A 17,713-nucleotide genomic window follows, 5' to 3' on the forward strand; every position below is an offset into this window, starting at 1 on the left:
CTTTGCCATACTGGCTTGGCCTTTGTCCTGCTCAGAGCATTGAGCATCTACTGCAGCGGTGTCTGCCCTCTTGGAGTCACCAGACTTTGAGGAGTCAGCCTGAGAGGGGGAGGGGGCACTCTCTGTATCAGAGCTATTGTCACCACCTAAATAGGCATGACAGGATGAATTAGTAAAAGTCAAAGCATACATGAAATCGATTGTACAAATAAATGTATAATGAATTTGGAACAAGTGAATTAATTCATGAGTTAAAAAAAAAAAAAAAAAAAACATGACTTGGGGCTCATACATTCATTTAAATTATCGACAGATTTCATCTCCACCCATGTGAATTTTTTTCTTCAGGTCATATTTAACTGCTGGTTCCTGTGTTTGCTAATTTAATAATTGCTTTATGCTGGCATCCTAGAATGACAGACTCATTGATTGATATACAAACAAAAGCTCATGAGTGCTTCTTTAGTTTAAGATCAAACGTAACACTGAACAAACTGTAGCACTTCAGTGAAAAAGTGGTATTTTTCAACTATCATAAATCCTTAAGAGAGAAACTGCCTGTAAAACCTGTCTACCTATGTTGGTTTGCACTTCACCTACTTCTGCAATTGTTCCCATGATGGGCCAAGATGCTATGTCTATGCAAATTCAATGTGAAGATGAATTAAATTTATCAAACCTACATCAGAAAATGAGCATAACTAAAAAAAAGACAACAATCACAATATCTGTAAGTACACTTTAATAGAGCAAGACTAATGCATCTGTGCTTTATGTATGTCTGAATAATGTGAGATCTGACCAATGTAGATAACCAAGGCCTCTTCAGAGCAGACAAGGAGAAAGTCAAATAAACATGACAGAAAAACCTTGTGACCGCCTGTTGTTGCCACTGCTATCTTGTGAGTGGGGCCTTTGCTAAGCGTGACTTTCTAACAAAAAAGACACGTTCAATAAACTCAAAAGAGAAAAGTAGCCCAGTAATATTCTGTTTTGATCTATATTTCTACATAGAGTATTTTCATATTATTTGTTTTCATAGCATGTTACCCTCACCATGTAATGCCAGCAAAGATAAGGCCTTTCCTTCTGGAAAGGAGGGAGGCGGATAGACAGACAGGCTTTCTGGATCAAACAAGAAAACCAGCACTTTGTGTTCAAAGAGCGGCCCTTCTTTAGTCTTCAAAGCCAAGAACTGTTATGCAATGGGCACCCATGTAGTCAGAATTAGTTCATATCTTTTATCTGTTCCTCTCCCCCTTTGCTTTTTTCCATTTGACCCCCCACCCCCAAATTAAAACTACAGTTAGTAGAGAGAAAGCAAACTACAATCAACTCAAGTGAAATCCTTCAGTGACAATTCATCAGACATTTGGATCAGGCTTCCCTGCTTTGTTACTGTGCTAACCACATTCTTTCTCTGCTGATTCTCTTTACCCAGTACCTGGCAATATCAGGCACAAAGTCTCACAACTCATATGCAAGGCCAAAATTTGGATACAAAGCCTGCTGTGTCCATCATGCAGGTTTTGCCCTGGCACTTGAACCTCAGATAAGCAGGCCAAAAAAGTAAAAAAAGTCAAAAAAAAAAAAAAAAAAAAAAAAAAGTGTCCGTGTGTGTGTTTAACAATGAGCTCATACTTTATATCATCCATATCTCTAACCTTCACTGTCATCAGCGTTGTCCTCATCATCATCAGGTGATGCTGTGGCTAGACCCTCACCTTGAGACCTATCAGCACGAGCCCGACGTGTATCCTAGAAGACACACAAAAGTAGCATCACAGATTGTAATATGCCATAGCAGAAAGCTGAGGATAACAAATAGCTCACCTGCTTATGCTGTTGGAGCAGGTTGTCCAGGTTGTGACGTCTTTTGTAATTGAAATAGAAGTTTTTGCACTGTGCCTCACTTTTGGTGCCGACCATTTTGGCAATGGCTGTCCAGTTTCGCCCATGCTCCACTAACCCTGCAGTGGGATAGAGGAAAATTCTGGGTTAATCATTTGCTGCCTTTGGACGCGGCGAGAATTTAAACTAGTGAGGCTGAAAATTCTGGTTATTTTGTGATAATACAATCTAATGCTACATTGAAGATCAGACAAATTCAAATCATGACATTCACAGTTACTATCTTGGAGGCACAGCGCAGTGGTATACCCAGACTATCAAATCCTGACTTGACATGAACATACTCTGACATTAAATAACTAACATTTTTCTTTGACACATTTAAGATCTGTAACAGATTGAAGAAGATATTCTCAACAGTGTCTCGTTAAATTCAAAAGCTGCTAAAGGTAGGGTTATTAATGACCCCATTGCTAAAATTTCTTGCTGGTCTTTTCCATCCTGAAAGACCAAAAACTGAGCTGAGAACACAATTAGCTTTGACAGTCTAACTAAACTCTGAAACAACATTGCCAAGTCGCAGTGAGGTGGAAGACTGCCATTTACCTATGACATTAGGGCATCTCGTCTCCAAATACTGTAACCCCAGTGACCTCCCCACCCTCCCAGCCCAAAGGAAATAAGAGTTACTGGCAGACAAACAACAAATCACCACAGAGCTACATGCAAACCCCATTACCTTTCTACTTAAATGAAAAAAATTAGGACATTGGGACGGTTCAAAGTGACTGGTGTCTCATTTTAAGTTATTGTAGCATCCAGACAATCAAAATCTGCTAAATATATCCACACGATGGACAATTTGAGACAGCCTATGTTTTGTAAATAGATCATATTTGCATATTCTGAAAATATTTTAAGGAATCATTCTCATTGTAATAAAAATAAATATGTAACATTCAATAAAAGTCAATCCTTAGAAATTTAGAAATATTTCTGCTGTTTGAGATGAGTTAATCAACCTGTGTATTTTATATTTTATTGTTTGCTGCTAAAAATTATTTTGCCCAAATTCTGCACTTCCAGCAAAACAGACACTGGAATAAGTAAGCTTGACATGACAGGATGTTGTTTGATCACACCATGCAATTGCCAGGGAAGATGGATGCTGATTCGTTACATATCTGATTTGCCTGAAATAAATTTGTCAATGACCAAAGACATCAATGAAGCATTACAGCTTCATTAAATATTCATTCATTTATAGGTATGAACCTATAACAACAAAACCTCCAATGCAACCTCTAGGCCAGGGATGTTTTATGTTTTAATACATACTCTCATAGAGCAACACATTGCAACACAGGGCAACTGTGCTCAGTGTGTGAGAATGATTAGCCATTAGTGCCAACATAGCATAAAAGTGATTTCTGAGCCGACTCAGTCATATGACTAGGAGAGGTGGAGCACGTCTCCTTTGCGTACACTAATCCAAACATATGTAGCATACAGGTCTGAATGCCAGAGGAGATCACGACTGCTACGTATTTTTGTGAAGGGGGAAGTAAATCTCCAATACGCACACATCAGGCTTAATTAATCCACATTAAATCCCCTGTCTATGGTTCTTGGCACTAAACACGTACCAACAAAGCCAACAAATGGGGGGCAGACAGGGCAAACACAAATGGCATATGACCTGACTGTAGCGGTGCAGTCTGGCACCAGGCGCAGTATGCTGCACTTTAAAGTATGAACAAAACTAAAGCAACTTTAAAAAAGGAATTTTACATGTGGATGACTGAAAGTGATCCAAAAGAAACATTTAATTATTAAATAATAAATAACAATATATAATTGCATTGCTTCAGGCATGGCCTAAACAAACCACAAGTTAAAAGATAAAGGAATCCCTGTGTCTCATACAGCAGCCAATCTTTTTTCAAAAAAACAGATAGTCTGAAGTAAAATCAGATAAGATAACAGCAACACAGAAACAGAGGAAGGATGGAGAGATAAAGTGAAAAGGGAAAGTAATGGGAATGTTACCTTTTTTGGCTACCTCCATCTCCTCCTCGGTCCAGCGAGAAGTTTCTCCGGTTTCACCAGCACCAGCTAAATCACAATGGAAAGAAAAATAGCCCCATGAGCATGGACAGAGAGAAAAAGAGATGGAGGGTAGCAGAGACAGAGGGAGAGACACAGACAGAGAGAGAAAGTGAGTGTCCTCTCCTCAGCGGTCTTCTTCTCATGGCCACTATTCTAATAATCTGTTTACATTCAGGGGCTGCCGAGTCCTGCTCCCTTACTTCCACTCTTGCTCTAGCTCATTCTCTTCTCACACTCTCATTCTCTTTCCCCTCCCATCTATGCGTCTCTCCCCTTACCCAGAGCTCAGTACAAGCCCTCCTCCTGTCTAATCCACAAGGGGAGGGCCTTGGTCAGCTGATCTAACACCAGACAGTGGAGGGGTTGAGTGCCGTGCCTCCCTCTTTGGGAAAAGGCCTTGGATGGAGACAAATAACTCTCCCACCCCTTCTACTGTGACACTGCACATCTCACGCTCCGCCTTCTTGCTTTGGCTTGACACAGTTGCACACCCCCCAAAATTCACAGAAGTACACGATTACAGGGGAGGGGGCTGAATGAACTCTAGCACACTCTCGTCCATGGCACCCAGTGAGACTGTGTAAACATTTAGACTAATATAGCAGCAGATGTACCCTTGACATTAAGAGTAGGCTTGCCCCCCACATGCCCCACCCACCTCTTAGATGAGTGGATCAATTCTCACTGTTTAGATGGTTCGTATCAAAGGTCCCCCAACCAAACAGTCTGTTACATTTAGTTAAGCAAATGTCTACTGGACTGGGCCTCCATCTCTCGTGGCAAAACTCACATGTTCTCCCCGTGACAGGTTAGAACCCTCGAGGGCTGTCATTAATCTCTGGGAAACAGCCTGGGCGTCCGTCTACTTTGTAGCAGTTTACCTTCCATCAAACACAAACATAATCTCCCACAACTTTAAGGTTGATCTACTGAATCAGTAGTTTCCTAAACTTGCTCAGCATCATTTCAAACGGACAAGGCTGACACATAGTTAACCTTTAGCACTTAGCCCACTTATTTCTAAGAAGCACTGTGGCTGCAGGCGTTGCAACAGTGCAGGCAAACAAACATGCAAAATCCACCATGTTGTCAGTGAGAGAGATCACAGTTGACACAGTCCTATGTAAACAGTGATATGCCCAGAACAGGGCCAGAAAGGTCGGAGAGTTGACTGAATGAAGAACACAGAGTAGGAGGTTAATTAATCACATGATCGGGCAAACTATATAGCATAACTGTTGAGTAAAGAAGAGCTCATAGACAATTACAGGAGCAGCTGGCAGAAGAGCACAGCACACTTATAAAACAGTGAATTAATGATTCAGATTAGCACCAGAATGAGCTTAGCACACAGGGACTTTGATACCTAATAACCTGAGCTGCCACCTTCAGACAGACTGACTTCAAGGGTGGAAGAGAACAAGTGCGTGACTAAGTACCATGACAACAGCTCAACTAGAGCAGTTGATTGCCATGGTAATGGACAGACTACCCAGAGCTTCCTGATGCACTCAGGAAGCACAGCAGAGTCTGTCTGACATTGGCTTTGAGTGACGAACTTAATGAACCAGCAGTCCACCCTCAGGTGCAAGCAGCTTATGTATCTACACATTTTATGGCGGATGATAGTCTGGCATGTCTCTAAACGTTGTTTAGAAACATGTGCTATTAAGAATGGACTTGTTTCATTTTTGTAAAGTGGAAACTTTGCATGTGCAAAATGTATATAAACCAAGTATAGAATGTAAAGAAATGCAAGAATGCCACCAAAATGAACTTCTTACAAGTGATTAATCGGCCAACACAATATTTTTGGTTCATAGCCAAAAACAGCAAGTAAAATAAAGCAAAACTGTAAAAATAGTGTGAATGAGCTCTGGATACTTTCATTCCATTCCGTCATCAATCCAATGCTTTTCCTTTCCTTACATATTTTTACACCTGTGTGTCAGCCAGTGTTGACAAAATATATATTGTCACCAATACTAGAGAACATCTCTCAGGAGAATCACCTTTATTGGCATCCATGGAAACTACTTGACTTTTTGCAGCCTCCTTCATGGACCTCTGTGTTGAATCAGATTTAGAGAGCTGTTGAGGATCTGGCAAGACCGGCTCAGAGGCAGGGGAGGTGCTTCCTCGGCTGCCGAAGTTGCAGCCTCATTGGCCATGGAGCGTGTGGTGATCCTTCCCTTACGGCGGCCCTGGCTATTGGCAGTCTTCCTGCCACGCGGCGTGTTTTGCTCCTTTCCGTCCTCGTCCTCTCCACCGTCACACTTGTCTTTGTCCTTGCCAATGTCCCTGTGGTTTTGGAGAAGGAAAACCAAGCTTAAGGGGTTGTTGGTATACCAAATATCTATTCCCTTTTGAGTCAGCAATAATAACAAGTCCTTTTGGTAATCTGCCTCACTCCCCGACTGAGCACACAAGAAAAGCATTTTAGAGTTCAGACCAATCTGAGGCTGAATTGAATCGTCACCAAGTTAGCAGGTTGTCCCGTTTATTCACAATGTCACAAAATAAATACTGCTACACAACCTCCAAGTCTTTTCTCGAGTTAGAACATGAGTTACTCCCCTTGAGAAGTGAAATCTTCCTACCAGTGATCCTCATTTATAATTAATCCTTGTATGATACAGTGTCAAGTCAAAACAATCCAAAAAAACAGATTATATTTAAACACATTTAGACAAATTGGGTCATAAAGCATTACACTAGTCACTTGTCAAGCCATTTTTGTGAATAATTTACTCCTCTGTTCAACCAAAAGATACAGTAGGAAAAGCTTTATTCACACCAAAAGCCATAGTCATGAATTTTGGTTTATGAGTGGAAGACAAATTGTTCATATGAACAACTGTGTAGGACCAAGGATTATAAAAAGGTGAATCTTTACAAAATTGGCTTGAAAATAAGTGCATGGAAAATCAAGGTACTCTAATTATATATAATATTACATTTATAATTATATGTAATTATATCTATAAGTAACTAAGAAAAATGCGTGCAGCAGAGTGACCACAACAATTCATAACTAACCTTGAATCTCCTTTTCATCTTTCTCTTCCTCGTCCTTCTTTTCCTCGTCCTCTTTTTTCTCAGATTTTTCTGATTTGTCCTCTCGTTTTTGTCGTCTGACTTGTCTTCTTGTGAGGGACGTGTTATTTGCTTGAGACAAAACACAAAGGGAAGATATTATTTTGTTTTTCATTAAACTTTTAAAAAGGTGAGTGGGCAGATTAGTAAAAATCATACAAGATGCTAAAAGTGCCTATAACCCAACTAGTGCATACGGCGACTCAGTCTTTAACTACCCTGTAGTGAATTTATCAAGGTTGTTCAAAAAAACCATAGCTGTCTTTTAAAGGTGCATGTCTCGATGAATCTTAAGCCAATGTGATATCACTTCAACATAGAAAAGATTCCTCAATGCTGATGTCAATGCTTTAACCTGCCACATACTTCTTACCTTTCTCTACAAGTCTGACATTTAGATTAGTTCCTTGCAAGCTTTGTCTGTTTTAACGGAACAACCATGTTCCAAGTGTAAAGCTGTGTGTGTACTGGCCCTGTGAGCCCAGAGGACCATTTTAAATCCTACAACACAATATGGGTGACGATAGTCTGCTTAATAGTCAGTTTGACGCTAGACAGACTGAGTAAGGAAGACAGAAATTTTTATATGTATGTTTCTATTTCATTTTCACTGAAAATGTACAAACATGCAATTTGTGTTGGGTCTTGTAAGTAACAGGTATGTTCCTTTATGTCTTTAGAATATGATATGTAGCTGGGACAACCTCTAGAGCACCACAATGCCCTTTTTGGTACATTGGGGCACATCTTACCTTCATAGAAAAGAAAGGCGTAATTGTAATATTCCACACTTGGCCATTATGGGATCGAGATAATATATGCCACCATCTGGTCCATTTCTTACTTTCAAGCTACCATTCAGGTTTCCAGCAAAACCAAAGATGCAATAAAGATATTGGCTAGACAGACGATGAACAGACGAGTTGGACATTTGCAGATAGATTAGCACTATGCCATATTTGGATGATCGGTCACACAGAAACACGTGAAACACAAACCACAAAGCAGATAATCATCTCAAATCTGTCAGCCTTATTAGAAAATTATGACATTTGGAGCATTAGGAGGTTGCGTGTCTTACTTGTTACATTATATTGCTAAGAGAGAGAAAAAGGGTTTGATCCAAACACTCATTATGAATTTTATACCACACTGTAGCAGACAAAAAGGGAGCAAGTCTTAAACTGAACAGAGAGATGATTGTTTTTCAAAAAAAAAAAAAAAAGGTTGGGGGTTGACTTCAGATCGATATCACTGCCTACATATGCAGATTGGAAGTATTATTCAAACTGGATGTAAAAAAAATAGGGGCTGAGTGATTGAGGGTAGAGCAACATTCTTTATCATGACTGCTGGCGTGGTTCACCACGGAATGTTTCCTCCTGCCTGTTCCATGAAGGCGCTGTGCTGGAACAAGCCTGGCTATGCCAAGCCAAACATCCCATGCTGGTACCAGATGGGGCCAAGGAATGTGCTTCATTCAATGGTAAAGGCAACAGATATGGACCGAGGCAAAGAGAAAGACTGGGCGACATGGGGGGGGGGATTTTGGTGGCTGTCTATATTGTAATATTGCTCTACACATGAGGAGTCTGGCTGTCATATGAAAAAAATAAAGCCTAATACTGGAAAGCCTGACACCTATTGAGGAAAAAAACAGCGAGCAACTGTCCCAGTCATTTATTTGAATCAGCCTCAGCTGCCTAAAGAGTAGCAGTTTTCATGTCTGCAGGTCCTGACTTGCACAATAGTGGCTGCTAATAGCCAGCTCTAACCAAAGACGGACAACAATCTTCTTCACTTTTGAGAAGGGGAGTTACATGATTTGAGCAAAATTCAAATTTGCTATAATTTGCAATAAAGTGCATGTGGCAATATTAAATTTATAAACATATACTTCATATTAGGTTGTTCAGCTCACAGCCTTCCTTTCATAATACTGAAATTAGTTGGAGACAAAACTGGAAAATTTGATTTGTACTTAATGTCACTGCTGCAAACTGTTGATTTGTCAAGAATTTTGGTTACAACCTACTTCTCCAATTGCTTTTGGATTTGTATCATAAATCTCACTGAGATACATCTGATCCATTTCAAACATACATATATTAATATTCAGCATGTTGCATGTTGAAATGGCTTGAAAATAGCCATGCAGCTTTATTTTGGAAGTGGTATGTTGATTATACAGCGCAGAGTGATGATGCATCTGTTCTATTCAGTTCTTTAAGGAATCCCCTTCAGATTCAGAGCTCAGATTTGAGGTTGACGTATACAGAGAGAGCTGCGTCAAACTTGGATTGGGAATTAAATTCCTGACTTGTTTCCTGCCTGCAGCAGTCTGCAAGGAATGTTTTTTGGCACTCAACAATTCAGAGACCTTTTTGCAGCAACCAGTCTGTTTTAAGGGAGTTATTCTCCCCCTACATGTCCTTCACTGAGATGCTGTTCTGGTTGGGTCTGGGAGCATTCGTGTTTGCTTTGGAGGTGGTCAGAGAGCCGTGGCATTCTTGCCTCTTCTCCCACACTGTGTAAAAAGCCTGTACACCAGATGTTCTCCAAAAGTCAATGAGGCCCGTGGTTCTGCGGTTCTACAGTGTTTTTAAACGAAGCTCTTTCCTGACCTGGCTTGAATATTTTGAGAGTTTTAATTTCTCCCCTCTTTTGCTGATTCACAAGTCTTGTTTGATTTAGGAAATGACAGAGCCACAAGTCAATCTTCCCTTTCCTACCACAGAACTTCAGCCACCAGAGGAATCTCTCTCTTGCTTCAAGCAGTTACTCTGAAGAAATAAGAAATTAAAAAATTGTTACTAGATTAGATTAGATAGATTATTACTGTGTCATCCCTCTCTCCTTAGAACTCATTACCCTAATTGCAATCAGCCAATGGCCCCAATTAGCATTACCAAAAGAATGAGCAGAAACATTTCATAAAGGACTCCTTGAAATGAAAGAAAAAGAAAGATAAGACTATGGACTATGCTTAACATTTAACAGAACTTCAGATGGAAATGTGTGATCGAGCTGAAAATGAAATTAAATTCTGTTCACAATGGTAAAATTTACAGTAAATAATGAGGGTAAAAAGATTAGCCTAGTTCCCCTGGTTACCAGGAGCTCTGCAGGGAAAAAATTAGCTTTTCAATGGTGCTAAAATCCAATGAAATCTACTTCACTGCTTGATTAACTGTACTGCTATGATTAAGTTCATGAAACAGGCTAAGACTACAAAAAGAACGACAAGTGGGGTGATGGATGCATACTAAGACTTTTTTTATTATTCAAGTGTCTATAGATCATACTAGATCAAAGCTGATGTTTTTCAGTAATAAGCTTTCACCAGTATTAAAAGGGGTGATATTATTATATATTCTCAGAGAATTCTTAAAACTGAGCTTTATGTCATATTTTTTTATCTATTTTATCTATTTATCTATTATCTATTGTCATATCTTTTATCTATCTACTGCACTAAACAACTGCAATTTATTTGCTTCATTTGAACTGGAAATGTTGTGTTTATTTTCCATTCTAGTAATTTGCCAGAAATTAATGCTTGGATGTTTGTCAGTGTTTTGCCCTTTATGACAAATGCATTGTGTTAGCAAAACTATGGCCTGTGGCGTAGGTGTTTTAACAGTGAGATCAATCTTAAGAGATGGCTGCCGGTAGAACTGGGTTTGGCAAGTGTTCATATCTTGTCTTCTCTCCCAATAAACAGTATTTGTTTTATATTTTCACTTTTTAGTAACCCTTTCAAAGGTTGATGGGTATTAAAACATAACCACTACCATATTACTGCAATACTTGTGTGAGCAGCCAACAAGACCAAAAAAGGCCAGCTAAATATTTTAAACTTCAAGCAAAACTAAGAAAATAGTGAAACCCAAAAAGGTAATTGACATAAATGTGAAAGTTACATGAAGTTATAACACAAAGAAGAGCATTGCTCAAATTCTGAAATTTCTAGAACACGGCTTTCACAACAGTCATGACAGTCATCATTGATATAATAAAACATGATGGTGAAATGACAAACTATACAGATGCTGCTGCTAATTTAATCTCAATACAAACAGTTTAGAGCAAACATTGCCAGACTGCCAACATTGCACAAAAAAGACCAATGCATTGAAAAATGTTCTTCCACTGCAAAACGTCAGTTGTTGCGACTCAGTGTTACAGGGTGGAGCTAGCTAGCTGACAGAGATAGGAGATGCTAAGCTTCTAACAGCATGGAACAAGACAAGGACCAAGTTCTACATGAAATGGTTGCATCCACAGTGGGAAGGTATGAAATGGGTACAGTAAGTACTGTTTATTATTTTCTGTGTGTGTTTGTGGTCAACAGAGTATTCATTTAGCTCAGAATGGTAAGTCAATGAGGCTCATGAGTGTAATATACTTTATGTATGTTTATCTTCCAAATATTAAATAAAAAATTAGTTCCTACATTTTTTCAGCTAATAAATAAGAAATAATATGGCAATAGCATGAAAGACATGCCCATATGTACATGCATGATCCCCAAGCACTGTCTGACTGTGAAACTAAAAGCCTGTCTGTCTTAGAAAAACTACCCTAAAATAGCTGAGTCTAGCTGCCTGCAAGGCTCAAATAAATATCTAGGCTAAGAAATGAAAAGCCTGAGCAAAGTAGCAACAAAATATGGCAAATAGAAGAAGAAGAAACAGAGTGAAAATAAACTTGAGCACAATGTAGGAAATTCTTTTTCAAATTAAATGTGTTGATTTTAAACAAGTGACATACCTGCAAGCTCATTTGCTGATCATAAAAAAACCCTCGCTCTACTGTGAGCCACAACTCACTGGTGTAGCAAATGTGAGTTTACCCTCCAGGAGTTCCATAGCGGTGGTAACGATAGCAGTAAAGGGGCAGGACAGCACCATAGCAGAGCTCCTTAGAAGGGCTGCCGGGCCGGCACAGCCGAACATATTCCAGGAAAGCGTGTCATCAGGCCGCTTAAGCCGCCCAAAGAATTGTCCATCTCACATGCACGCACTAATCTATGAAGGGTCACTCAAGGTAATCCCTGCCGTGCACTCCTCTTTGATTGGCACTACACAGCAGCACAGTGAGTTTTTTGGGCCCGGTCAGATGGCCGGGCTGTACCAATTCAACTGTTCAGTGAGGGGGTGGCTAGCTGGCTGGCTCGCTCCTTTCTGCTCTCTCCCTCTCGGAGGAGCCGGAAAAAAAGAGGAAATGGAAACATGGAAACAAAACAAAACAACCAGCCACACATTAGAAAAGATGCAAGCACTCACTCTGTCTCAATGAGGCTTTTTTTTTTCATTGACTTTTGCACACTCATCCTACATTCCCTTAGCTCTTGCTTTTGACAACTCTGTTCTCCTTTGCTCACTAATGACTCACTCTTCTCTCTCAAACTGCAGTTGTTAAGCCACACCAGGAGTTCAGATATCCTGAGTGGCATTAGTCCAATGGCAATGAAGAAAACACGAGATTGCAACCTCAACATGGATTGCACCAACTGCAGCCATGAAGCAATTGACCAAAATCAAGTCATCTAACATCCATTTTTACACAAGTGAAAATCCATGAACATTGGACACCAGGCATTACACCCATATATGATACAAATCCACATAAAGCCACTTGCCACTGAAAGGACTGTGAACTCCAGAAACGATAAACACATATTTAATAATCTGCAGTATCAACTCTGATCTGATAGTCAGCCATGTAATTTTTTTTTTTACACCATTCAGTTCCCTATGACAAAATTATATTGGTCACTTGGTGACCAATATAACAAGATGGGGCACCTTGTCGTATGCGTAAATCAGGAGCTCTTGTCCTCTACACCTCCTTCTATGTAAAGAAAGAATCAACATTTTACAACCCTTTGGGTTACAAGGTATATATACAGAGAAAAATGTCCTGTACAAAGACTGTGGCATGAGTGAAGCAAGACAAAACTTCCCCTGGGACAAAGAATGGAAAATAATATCCACCATCCCTCAACACGACTTTGGAGATAATGCCAATACCTACAAAACACCCTCTACAGTACAGCATAAACATTGCATTTTACTTAAGTACACAGGTTTAAAGTAAGGAGCAGCTGCAGTTCATGTCTTGATACTACAACAAAACACATATAGGAGGGGGCCCATGCAGGTGACACAGCTACAGAATCATGCAGACTGTCATACCAGCTGCTTCATTTTTCAATAATTACATTTTCTATTAAACTGGTTACTACAGAACTGTGTGAAACCGTGCAGCTCAGTGACTCCATTATAGCTCCAATTTAACCTTCTTTGGATTATCTGTTGTTTTAATTTGATGTCATTAATATCAAGAGAAAAAAAAACACAGCAAAACAGTTAGCACAATGTCCCAAAGCCCAACATGATGTCAGTAAAAGATTAAATATAACACAAAACAAAGCAGATTATTCCCAGGGTTGAGAAAATGATTTTATATTAAACTAATAATCCAACTGCAAAATAATACGGAATTCCTTTTTGTGTGTGGAATTAATCAATCAGCTATGAATCTCAAAAGTTAAAAAATAAAAAAATAAAAATTCTCACCCTGAACCATTTTTCAAAGCATGCAAACAGAACTGCTGCATCTTGAAGCTTTCACAGATTGTGTCAGTGTATCTTTAGGGATAACTGACATAAAAGCAAGTCATGCTGTAGTAACACCTACAATCCAAGAGTTGCTTTCTAATACTGAAAAAAAGGTGGGAGTTGCCACTGAGCTTCCTGTTGCTCTCACTCTGAAAAGCCCTGGTAATGAGGATGCAAACCACAAAAGATAGGTGTGGCAAGTGTTTCATGATTGTTGTCAATAAAAGGGTGAGCAGTTATGAAACAGGTGTGGCAAAACATGGCAAGACAAACCTGATGCTGCCAACTCATCATGTGAATTCATCACACCTCACAGGTGCCTGAAGGAGTATTTCATCTGTTCCTTTGTATAGGTTGGTCAGATCATAAAGGTTGTTCGATAAAATTTAGTAGAACTTTTACACATAAAAAGGTATGTATGGCCACCAGTAGAAATGGTTCATATACTTTTCATAAAGAGCTTTAACTAGATTTTCATCAAATCTTAGGTTTACCTGGTTCCTTCCTCTTCGGCGTCCATAATTACGCCTCACCAGCGTCTTGTAATTGTGGTTCTTCTTGGTTAAGTAGTAGTAGAGGACACAATCGGCCACACACTAAGCCAAGAAATCAAACCATATATAATCAGGTGTTTGTTTTGTTTTTTTTTTTTCATAAGTTCTTGTATTAAAAGTTAGTAAGCACTAGATATCATACCATGATACAATCAATAGATTAATATCTGTCATCAAGAGAACACACTCTTAACAGATTTATTTGTCGCAAGTGCTGTATGTATGTGGTTCATGGGCAAAGAGAAGCCACAAAGAGCAGATCTTAATATTTCTGTTCCTCGTGAAGAAAAACATTGTGCATAATAAATCTGAAGATTGTTATAACCAGAATTAAAGATAATGAAGTTAAATAAAAATCTCACAATGAAAAATAAATATTGAGCTTCAAAGTCCAAAAGAGCAGTGTGTGTGATTGACTTTGGAAGAGTCGCGCTTTAATGTGCAACCCTGGAGATCAATAAAAGTAAATCCTGCCATAAGTTGTAAAAACTCGCACATTTGAAAATAAAAGAAGAAATTTACCTTTCTCTCCAGATAGGAGGCAATCAAGCCAAAGTTCTTGGGGTGTTGGACAAACCTACAACGAGACGACAGCTGTTAATCATGTGCTGCAGCCAAAAATATATTGGTGCAAGCGCAAGCTCATATTAGGATCTATAAACCATCTCTGCACTGCAGATTTACAGGAACAAATTGCAGTAGGCTTTGCAATAAAAACAAAAAGAACATACTTCTCCTTAAAGATCTCCTTCTCATGTTCAGTCCAAACATTCATGAACTGCCGGGCTTTGTACACCTTCATTGGGTCATCCATCAGGCCATTCATGTTGATAAACTTCACTCTCCTCTGCTCAGAGTCATACATCATGGGAGGGATGACGGACAGCTGTCTCATCTGTTTCTCATTGTTCTGTGGAACATGGACAGGCATGATGGACACTGTTGATTCAGAGAGCAGCCTCCCTTGTTCCTGTAAATAATCTTTCTACTTTGACATCCACTCCCAGTCTTTGTGACTTTTTAAGATTATAGAAACACCTAAGATGAAGTAAGTACTGCAAAGATCCTGAAAGTTCTCCAGTTACTCTAGAGTACCTACCTCCTGTTCAGAAAGGCCATCTATAATTTCAGAAATCTCGTGCTCACTTCTTGCAATTGTTGCAGAGAGGCCTGTTCCTCTTTGTCCAACTCTGTGAAAACAGGGACATGATACATTACAAACATTAATATTACAAATGATTTCTAAATGTTGCAATTCATATGAAGACACTGACTGAAACTTCCAGACTTCATGGTCTAGCAGTCTGCCCCAACAGTGCCAAACTGCAAAGTCTTACTTTCAATGAACACACAAAGCATCAAGCTAGCACCAACCAAACGCCTGGCCCTGACCCCATCTTCCACCGTCTCCAGAGCCCCCTGGGCAGCCAGTGTCTCTGCCCAAAGTAGGCCCCTACACACTGTCTCGTGTCCTCCATTTAAGTGAGGGCTGAACAGATGAGGCTATTTTAATGTGGTGTTACCTCAGTTGTTGACATTATTATTCCATTATAATAATTTTCATCATCATCACAATTATTATGAATCCATTAACAGAATGAGTAGGTTTTCACCCCTTTATCACCATCTTTGATCACCTTCTCATTAGATTACGGCATTAGTCCTATCTATGTTAAGTTCAGTCCTTTGCTTTGATGCAATAAGGTACTTTTGGCAGACTCAATAAAGAATTTGGTCTAGACCTGCTTTATGTGTAAAGTGCCTTCATGTAAGTTTGATATATAAATACAATGATTTGTTTAATCTCAAGGTAATGCAGCCATACATAAAGAAAATAAAACATTCTTCTTCCTTCTGTCTGCCAATAATGTTTTTGAGCAATTCAGATTCTTCATTATTTGTTCAAGGAATATGCTGAGCAGGAAATCCAGAAAAGTCACCAATTCCTCTGTGAATGTTTGTTTTTCTCAGTCTACATCAGAACTTTGATTCGCACTCCAAACCTCAGTTTATCTATGAAACTTTAATTCTATGAAATAACAAAGAAAATAATTTCCAGGTCAATAATGAAAATTGTTTGCAGCAGTCCGTAGCCGGTATGAGAACAGTTATCTACCCCTTTCCAGTATAGACCAATACAAACTTGGTTAGTTGAGGAAGATTCTATCAGCGTGCTTCTGAACAAAGAACCAACCATAGCCAACTATATATTGTGCCACAAGTACCATTTGTCGAAATGTGAACTAGTCACAGATAAATTACCTCTGGAAGCGCTCCTGCTGCTCTCTCTGTTTGCGGATCTCAGGGAATTGCCTTTCATAGTACCCGTGTTCTGCTCTCCTTGGCTTTGCGTCTGGGGTTGTTCTCCATCCGCTCTACCTTCTTTTCCCACGCTTCCATTAGTTGGTCGTAGCGCTGGCAGATTTTCTGTTCCTGTGCACAGAGCATGTGTGCAATAGTTTAAAAGAGCATCTTCTAGTGTTTTGTTTCCCAGTGTAGGTAACAAATGATTTCTAATTTGATTTTTTTTAAGCATTTAAAGAAACAACTGAACCCAACTGAGCACTATTCATTTACAATGCGGACAGTTATGAAGTTGGAGAGATGAGAAAGTCTTATGTTTCCAATTAAGCAATGGCTAACGCTCAGAGCTCAGAACTGATGTACTATGTTGCTACATCAATGAAGAGGCAAAATAGATGCAAATAAGGGAAACAACTCTTAAATCCTAACCATCAGGTTAACTATCAACAATTATGTGACATTTTGCTTTTGAATAGGCTTTATAGACAGACAAGCTAAAGAAACTAGAGATGAAAGAGTACATGCTGCTCAGGAACTGGCTGCATTTGTTGTTGATATGTGTGTGTCTTTGCAATTGCCTAATTCAGTGCCTTAACCGCAGCACTGTTTGTTTTTATGCAATTCTATTTACAAATAGCTTTCATAAGCCGATTGCCACTTTGTGACATATGCTTACTTTTTAATCACACGTCTTAACATTTAATGTTGAAAAAATAAAAATCATTTCCAGACATGCAAGAGTTAAACTGTTACGTGGAATTATGGAAAGACTCCCGCATTGGGAGGACAATGCACCCTCGTTTCCACTCTCTGCAGCTACAGACAAACAATTCACCTTCCTCTTGGCACAAGGCCATGTCCACTCTGCCATTGTTCAGAGTCCAAAAGGTCTGTCTGACCCTGACAGGGAAGAGCCAGACAAAGGTGGGACCCACTGAGCCATTGGAATACAAAAAGAAAATCCTAGTTTTTCAACATGGGCTGAAGTATTCAGATCAGTGATTATAGATAAGAAAGACAGAAGTAATTGTTTGAGCCGTGCATTGCTCAAATCTGTTCTTTTACATGACAGCATTTGTTAGTCTGTTCCATATAAAAGCAGTTATTGGCTCACACAACACTGTTCGACAAACGGGAAACCTGGATGTCTCCTTTTAGTCGGACGATAACCAT

General features: G+C 39.4%; 1 protein-coding gene across 1 annotated transcript in view; it reads right to left on the minus strand.

Moving 5' to 3' along the window:
* ncor1 (nuclear receptor corepressor 1) overlaps nucleotides 1-17,411 on the minus strand; it is a 33,874-nt gene extending 16,463 nt beyond the window's left edge. The window contains 15 exon segments of the mRNA XM_029519850.1: nucleotides 3-146; nucleotides 1,665-1,758; nucleotides 1,834-1,970; nucleotides 3,901-3,966; nucleotides 5,973-6,080; nucleotides 6,083-6,261; nucleotides 6,996-7,083; nucleotides 7,086-7,128; nucleotides 14,177-14,278; nucleotides 14,759-14,813; nucleotides 14,968-15,146; nucleotides 15,336-15,426; nucleotides 16,499-16,561; nucleotides 16,563-16,669; nucleotides 17,376-17,411. Coding sequence (XP_029375710.1) covers nucleotides 3-146; nucleotides 1,665-1,758; nucleotides 1,834-1,970; nucleotides 3,901-3,966; nucleotides 5,973-6,080; nucleotides 6,083-6,261; nucleotides 6,996-7,083; nucleotides 7,086-7,128; nucleotides 14,177-14,278; nucleotides 14,759-14,813; nucleotides 14,968-15,146; nucleotides 15,336-15,426; nucleotides 16,499-16,561; nucleotides 16,563-16,669; nucleotides 17,376-17,411 — 1,492 coding nt within the window.
* Between the last annotated feature and the right edge of the window lie 302 nt (nucleotides 17,412-17,713).

The sequence above is a fragment of the Echeneis naucrates genome, chromosome 14, assembly GCF_900963305.1.
Source record: "Echeneis naucrates chromosome 14, fEcheNa1.1, whole genome shotgun sequence".
Classification (NCBI taxonomy): Eukaryota; Metazoa; Chordata; class Actinopteri; order Carangiformes; family Echeneidae; genus Echeneis; species Echeneis naucrates.